General features: G+C 39.9%; 1 protein-coding gene across 2 annotated transcripts in view; it reads right to left on the bottom strand.

Annotated features, from left to right (window-relative positions):
- Window positions 1–3,191: 3,191 nt before the first annotated feature.
- TMEM87B (transmembrane protein 87B) overlaps window positions 3,192–8,288 on the bottom strand; it is a 52,827-nt gene continuing 47,730 nt past the window's right edge. For both annotated transcript variants that reach the window (XM_070511763.1, XM_014852723.3), the window contains exons 18-19: window positions 6,006–6,036; window positions 3,192–4,880 (exon numbers count right to left, since the gene is read on the bottom strand). In XM_070511763.1, the coding sequence (XP_070367864.1) occupies window positions 4,821–4,880; window positions 6,006–6,036 (91 nt within the window). In that variant the 3' untranslated portion in view covers window positions 3,192–4,820. The remainder of the gene's footprint in view (window positions 4,881–6,005; window positions 6,037–8,288) is intronic.

The raw sequence follows: 8,288 nt of genomic DNA, 5'->3' as shown, positions 1-8,288 counted from the left end.
TGGAATATGCTCAGAAGACAGACACCCCTGCCAGGTCTAGCCCCACAAAACTCCCCAGGCAGTCCCTTCCCCTTCTGCTGTCTAGATGCAGATGGCAGGCCCTGGGAGGTGGCGGGCCCACAGATGGAAATAAACCTCCAGTCCCTGAGGGGCTGTGTGTGTGGGGTTGCCCTGCCCACCTCTACAGCCACCCCAGAACTGTTCCATGACCAAGAAATAAACCTTGCATCTTAACCCGCTGAAACGCTGGAATCCAGTTTTGACCACAGGCTAGCTGAACCCATTACAACACTAACGATGAGCGCCGCTGGGGTGCGTTTCCACTCAATCCTTTCTCTACTTTGTGCTTACACAGATGTGAGTTCACATATGTGACCCTGTATCACATTTCTTAAAAGTATTTGTTGTTATAAATGCTTCATAATAATTTAATGGTTGCACAGTTTTCCATCAAGTAGCTGGTTAGACCATAATTCACTTAACCATTCTATTGTTGACATTTAGTTTGTTTCTAATTTTGTCTCTACTTTAAATAATGCTGTAATAAGCATTTTTGTGCAGAAGCCTTATTGCGTATTTTAAATCACTTTTTTAAAACATCACCAGAATTGGCATTTTTCAAAGATTATAAACACATTGTTGAACTTCTTTTCACAAAACTTGATTCAATTACATTACCATCGAGTGTGTTCATTCATCAGACTTTGAAAGCAAAGAAACTTTATAAATACATAGTAGTATAAACTTATGTTAATTTGATTTTAAAGTTTCCCTTATTTTGCATTTTTTGGTCATTACTGAGCTTGAACACTTTTCCATGTTCGTCGTACCTCCTCTTTTAAGGATCTGCTGATGCCTGCCATCTACCAGAGCCTACATTTCCTGAGGTTTTACATAATCTAGTACTAACAGATATCACCAAGAATCAACCATCCAGAATTTCAGAAACCATTTTATTAAAAGTCAGAACAAATATTAAAGCACAAAAATACATCAATTTTTTCAAAGAAAAATCTCTGAAATAGTTTTGTCCTACATTCAAAGCAATTTCTTCCAAATTATACAATAATTTAATCTTTTAAATAGAAAAATATAACTTCTTAAAACCCTAAACCTTCTCCCCAAATAAATGAATGTTTTCCTAGTTCTAAAGACGTTTCTTAATGCACTATTGAGCTCCTGTATTAGAATGTAGATTTCCTTAAAAATCTAGCTTTGTCACTTACAGACACCCAATATATTCAGAACTTTCACCAACACGTTGAACGTCTTTCCTGTAAGCGATAGGCTTGGAGTTTTGTATTGCTCATTGCCTGCTGTCGATCATACAAAGAAACAAGTACCAAAACCAGTGACTTATAAATCTAGCCTAACATCTCTCAGCGTTGATCTAGTCCTGTATAGCCTAGTGCAATAGACTCAAACCCCTTTTTAAAAAAAAGGGATATAAAAGCCATTCCTAGATGCCCATTCTTATACTTTCAGTCTTGACGTTCTAGTAGTGCAAACACCATGCGCGTACGGTGGGGGAGAGCTGGGGAAAGTATGGGAACATCATCTCTTAGGCTTAAAAAATTCATATATTCACCTATTTTTCCTTATTTTTGAAATAAACTAAATCAACTATCATTTAAAAAATATTTAAACATTAATCTAACTCAAATCATGAAAATTCCCTTTTATGCAAATTTCACACATCATATAAATCTAACATGATTTGCATAGGGACACTTCAGCATTTTACCTAGAAACACATACAACTGGATTCCTATCTTCAGATCCCTTCATTAACAGGAAGACCCATCTTGATGGCTTCCTAAGAATAATGGATCTGATGGCCTCAGGGGCCTGCTGACCAGGTTCTGGAAAGGGGCAGCAGCAAGGATGATGAGTCCTAGTGGTCCTGGGCGTTAACTTCCCCCCACTGTCCTTCACACGAGCTACAGCTACGGTCCCAGGGCACCTCCTCCTGCTCACAGCCGGGGCTGAGAAGGCCCTCCACAGGATTATTCAATCCAGGTCATAAGGCATCAACAGATGACACAATTTTCACTGCAAGTGACAGATACAATACATGCCCTTTAAAAAACAACATTTCTGACAAGGCTATCAGGAGGGAATCTTGCTTTTTCTGGATGGAGAGAAAAGTGTGCATTTCAGCCTGTACCTGATGCTCTATAGGGAGCATCATGTATCCTTCCATCAGCAGAAAAAAGTGTTTCTAGAAACACTCGGGAGGTCATGTGAGAGGCCATTTCGCTTATTATCACGCTTACATCAACTCCCCACTCCCACTGCACTAGATCTGCAGCTCCTACTGGCTGGGAGCCCAGGATTCTGCGCTTCAAAATTCACCTGGAGCCAGGTGATGAGCTGGGGGTCAACCTGCCTCAAAATCTGGGGAGTGGCACTAGGGAAAAACATTAGGACCGAGAAGGCAGTGGTCCCCTCCAGCTCTGAAACAACGGGGCCAAGGGTAGAATGCACCAAAACCAGGATGGACATAAATGCTGGGAAAGGCAGTGGGTGTGAGCCCATTGCTGGGGCGGAAACTGAATAAGGACTGGAACCCACACTGTTAACTTAGACCTTCTTTTCCTGGGAAGCATGTCCCAAGCAATGGCATCTTGAAAACCATGCCTTTTCAGTAAAGTTGGCCAATACTGTTCAATGTTTACTATTGAAAATAAATTTGAGCATATCTTTTAAGAGACATCATGACTAGAAATAAATCTTTTTTACTAGCCTGTATGATATGAGTAAATGAGAAACAAATTCAAAAGGTAGACTTCTGAAAGAAAAAATTTTTGTGGCTTCACAATGAAAAGGAATGGAAAGTTATATTTAAAGTGTTTGTACTGGCTAAGACTTTAATGATTCTCAATCAAAATTCTCTGAAATCATTCTCAATGACAAGGTTAGAACTCTTTCAAAAGAAGACATACAAGATTCTAACTGTAACTCCTATTCTAAATGCTCACTAGTCCTGTATCTTTAGTCATGAAAGCAGCAAAACAGTCACATTTGCACCATACTACATTCAACTGCCTTTCAAGTTTAGAATAGTCTACATTAAAAAAAATTAAAACAAAAAATTTCACATCACACATTATACATTAATGTAACAAAATAATGTATAAAACATGCTTGAAGGTTAAGAAATTAAGTACAAGATTAATAGTGCTGTCCTGTGCAGTTAAATACATGTTTTATTATGAAACCAAATATGCCAAGATTACATAAAGGATAGGGTTCTAGCTTCCTCAAGGTTCCCTGATAATGAGTCTCCGGCTTGCAGGGGAGGAAGTACTCTGGGGAGCCATGTGGCCGGGTACCCACCTACCCCAGGCAGATTCAGCAGCAGCACATGCACAGACAGCCTGGGTGAGGGGACAATGGCAGAGCAGATCTTTGGAAGTGACCTTCAAGACCTCTCTCTCTGGGTACTGTGTTCCCCTGAACTCAGAGAACCTCCAGCTCCACGATCTGATGTGAATGGTGATATTTACAAACAAGGGCTCGGTGCAGACGTGTGCACTCACACAATCACACACACATGGGCTTTGTGCAGACACGTGCACTCATGATCACACACACATGGGCTTTGTGCAGACACATGCACTCACAATCACACACACATGGGCTTTGTGCAGATGTGTGCACTCACACACAATCACACACATAGGCTTTATGCAGATGTGTGCACTCACAATAACACACGCATGGGCTTTGTGCAGATGTGTGCACTCACAATAACACACACACATGGGCTTTGTGCAGACGCATGCACTCACACAATCACACACACATGGGCTTTGTGCAGATGCATGCACTCACACAGACACACATATGGGCTTTGTGCAGATGCATGCACTCACAATCACACACACGTGAGCTTTGTGCAGATGCATGCACTCACAATCACACACACGTGAGCTTTGTGCAGACGCGTACACTCACAATCACACACACACATGGACTTTGTGCAGACGCATGCACTCACACAATCACACACGGGCTTTGTGCAGACACGTGCTCTCACAATCACACACATGGGCTTTGTGCAGACAAGTGCACTCACACAATCACACACACGGGCTTTGTGCAGACACGTGCACTCACAATAACACACACATGGGCTTTGTGCAGACGCATGCATTCACACAATCACACACACATGGGCTTTGTGCAGATGTGTGCACTCACAACAATCACACACACATGGGCTTTGTGCAGATGCGTGCACTCACTCACACAGATACACAGCAAAACTAACCATATAAATATGCTCATATTCCACCATTAACCAAGTTTTACTTATTATCGAATCACTTCAGTATAAGGCAAAGAAAATTACTGCTGCATCAAGTAACCACAAACCCGAGAGATGGAGACACTGCTTGACCGCGCTTCAGAAGAATCACATTGTCTCTCTCAAGGGTCAGCAGAAGGACAGTAGGAGTGCTTTATGTAAAAAAATTTTTAAATCTGGAATTTCCATATTTTCCACAAAACAGAGAACCCAAATCCACACACCTGCCACCCATCAGCAAATGACATTTGGGCATATACCTTTATCATAATACTTTTCTCAGGCATTTCCAAGTCCAGGCAACTTAATGGACCTTAAACTGACATTCAAGAGTCAGTTTAAAAGGGTTGCAGAACTCTCCTACCGTCTGAATTCTTAATTTTAACACGTAGATTTCCAAGAAAATGGAACAAAAACTTGTTGCCCTATATCAAAGCAAGCCTCTCTTCTAGTCTTGAGGAAGGACACTCCTTCACCGTTAACTAGGTTTCATTTATATGGTTTCCAATCACATTATCTTTTCGGAAGAGAACATTTTTTCTGCCATTTCAGACCTGGTCATGATTTCCTAAAAAGAAAAGAAGATATGCATCAAATGCTGATACTCCTTCCAGAACCTAATCTTTCAACAGTCACAGTTTTGTTTTGTGGGGAACTAAGTATATTCCACGATACACACAGAGGTATCAGATACAGAAAAAAAACCCATATAATCCACACTTCCCAGTAACGTACAGTCAATTATCTGCTGCTAAGTTTAGCAAATGGTAATGTCTTGCAAGCTTGAGTTCAGAATCACAAGTGAGAGGCAGGGACAGAGCTAAAATGAATTTCTGAGGCATAGCTTATCTAGCGATTTGCCTCACTTTATGCAATTAACGTATTTTTGAAATTATAAATCAACTATTTATCAAAAAATACTACAAATGCCCTTTTAAAAGTAATTCTGTGGTATCTTCCTGTAGAGTCATAAATCCTGAAGTTCAGCTGTTTTGTTGAAGGTACAGGCACACTGCAGCCTCCTTAAAACTTTCATCTGACACAGTCAAACCGACACGCCGACACCAAGGCCATTTCCCGTGCCTTTCAGTGAACAGAGCTGTGGCCGCTCTCAAACTCTGCAGCCACCACAGGAATTACTCCTTAGCTACCACTGACTTCCCTCTCCTCTTCCTGTGTCTAAGCTCACGTCCCACATCCATCCTCTAATTCTTACCCTGCAGACTTCCTGTCTTGGGCCCCTCTTCAATGTCCAGATGATCCATAACTAATTTTTTTTCCCTAAAAACCGTCCTAAATCCACATCCTCTATTCAAACTTCCTGCTTAGTAAATGAAAATGAGATACAAACTTAATACCCCAGAAAAATATCTACAAGTATAAGAGATTAATTTAGACAAACTGTCATCTTAAAGTCTTCTAAACTCTCACCTATATACAAAGTATTAGAAAATTATAGACTCCAAATCTCACAAATTAATTCTTCCTCTCTTTCACACCAACAAGTATTTATCTTGCTCCTGTTTTAAATGAGGATCCAGCTTCTTTAAACTTTACCCACAAATCAGTGCACAGTGTCTCCAGCCTGCTCAATTTGTATCCATATTAAAAAGCAACTTTCACACTTTCTTTGTGAAGTACATTTCTACTTTGCGAAAATAGCTCCACGAAGATAAGCAAAAATAGATTTTACCTCATCTGAATCCACTAACACCGGAAGAGCACTGAAATAAAAGAAAAAAACATTTGACGATGTTATCAAAAGGCCAGTGTATCGACTAAAGCTGAATATAGGTGTATTCCAGGATCCACCAATTCCCACTCTTGGATAGACAGAGCTGACAGAAACAAACACCTAGGTTCTCCAGTGGACATGGAGAAGAACTCAAACTGAAAATAACCCAAATGGGTAAGCTGTGGTCTATTCATACAATGAACACTATACAGAAAAAAAGTGAATCAACTGTCGAGGAATCACATTTTAAAAACTGACACAGGGGCTGTCCCTGTGGCTGAGTGGTTAAGTTCATGTGCTCCGCTTTGGCAACCCAGGGTTTTGCCAGTTCGGATCCTGGGCGTGGACATGACACTGCTCATCAGGCCATGCTGAGGCGGCGACCCACATGCCACAGCTAGAAGGAGCCACAAGTAAAAATACACAACTATGTACCAGGGAGCTTTGGGGAGAAAAAGGAAAAATAAAATCTTTAAAAAAAAAAAACTGACATAAGCAATCTAAAGTTACAGACGTTAGGAGAGCAGTGCCTTGGGAAAGTGAGGTCATGATTTGGGAGGAAAACAAGGGGCTTTTAGGGCACTAGTGATTTCTATTTTTTGATCTGGGTGCTGGTTACATGAGTGTGTTCATATTAAAAATTTACTCAGCTGTACACTTACGTAGGATCTGTTCACTTTCCAGAATATGTGCTATACTTCAAAAATTTCAGTGAAAAAGCAACTAAATATGAAAATAACCATCAGTTCAAAATGGAAACAAAAATGAAGCAAGATCAGCAATTCTACAGGCGAGTATGTGGGAGGAATATCAATGACTAAACCATACAAATGAATAATTCCAAACGCAAGTGACATCCAACTACACATTCACTTTTCCAGCCCCTGCTATTTTTCACTTCAAACAGCTGAACAAGTGTCTGAGTGGTGATGTGCTAATCTCAAAACCCACGTCATGTGCTTTTGTGAGAACTTAAGGGGGATGAATAAGCCTGACTGTAGAAATCATTTCATTCTGTATATGTATATATCAAAGCATCGTGTTGCACACCTTAAATATATACAATTTTTATTAAAATATATATATATATATATTAAAAAATCAGGATGACTAAACGTATTATGAAAGGTGGTATTTATGGAATCAAGTATTTGTTTAATACCCATGTCATTATTACCATTGACTGGATGTCTACCAGTGAAGGGTACTGGAGAGACAGAGAGTTACACAACACAACCTTTGCTTGGGAAAGATAATATGGATAAAAAGAAAAGGCAAATGCATAGCCTTGCTGTGTGGTAGAGCACTGACAGAGCCTGGAGGAAAAGTCTATGTGCTAGAGTTACAACATGAATGTCACATCAGTGCACAACGCGAAGACAGAAGAAAGAACTTGGAGACTGACCAGATGTGAGAAAGGAGCCAAGTTAGATTGTTTGGAATAATTCTATTAAGGACAATCCAGAGGAGAATGTTTTAAGGGAGAAATGAACCAGAGTTAGAGGCCCAGAAGACAGTCTGCTGGGTGCATAGCACCTTTTTAGAGAGAAACACTAGATAAAATCTCAAAAATTGTTCTTTCTATGAGGTTAATGATGATTTGAAACCTATTAAGATGTACTCAGTACACTGAAGAAGGCGAACTGTGCTAAGCTGACCTCTATGGCTTATCAGAGATAAGGGAAAATCCTAACAAAGGCCACAGGAATATCTCTTAATACAATAGATCATATGTTTATTCATGATGTTTAAATTATCTTATGATTTGCAAAATTTCAGTCCCATTTCTACAGATGCATAAAAAAGGGTTTACATGTGTAAGAAGTCTAAAGTCTAAACTTGCTTCATAAATTGTACATGAATTTTGGGTAGCACTGTGCTAAATTTCTTGTGTTGAAGTTTTCAGAAGTGAACAAGCATGGGTTCCCAAGAAACTAAAATGTTGGAAACCACCTTGGATTATACAACTCTATGGGGAGATGGAGAAAGTAGCTCAACACACCCCCAGGAGAACATGCAAAAAGAAAGCCACACCTAGCACATCACACACACACGCCAAATATAATGAAAAAATCTGAAAAGCAGCAAAAAATAAATGATACATTATACACATGAGAACAGTACAACCAATGACTGAGTTCTCTTCAAAAACAATAGAAACCAGAAGATATTGGAAGGACATGTTAGAAGTGCTCAAACAGAGGCCAGCCCGGTGGCTCAGTGGTTAAGTTCGCATGTTCT

The sequence above is a fragment of the Equus asinus genome, chromosome 6, assembly GCF_041296235.1.
Source record: "Equus asinus isolate D_3611 breed Donkey chromosome 6, EquAss-T2T_v2, whole genome shotgun sequence".
In the NCBI taxonomy this organism is placed as follows: Eukaryota; Metazoa; Chordata; class Mammalia; order Perissodactyla; family Equidae; genus Equus; species Equus asinus.
Note: the sequence above shows the minus strand (reverse complement) of the source record. Positions and strands in the feature narration are given on the sequence as shown.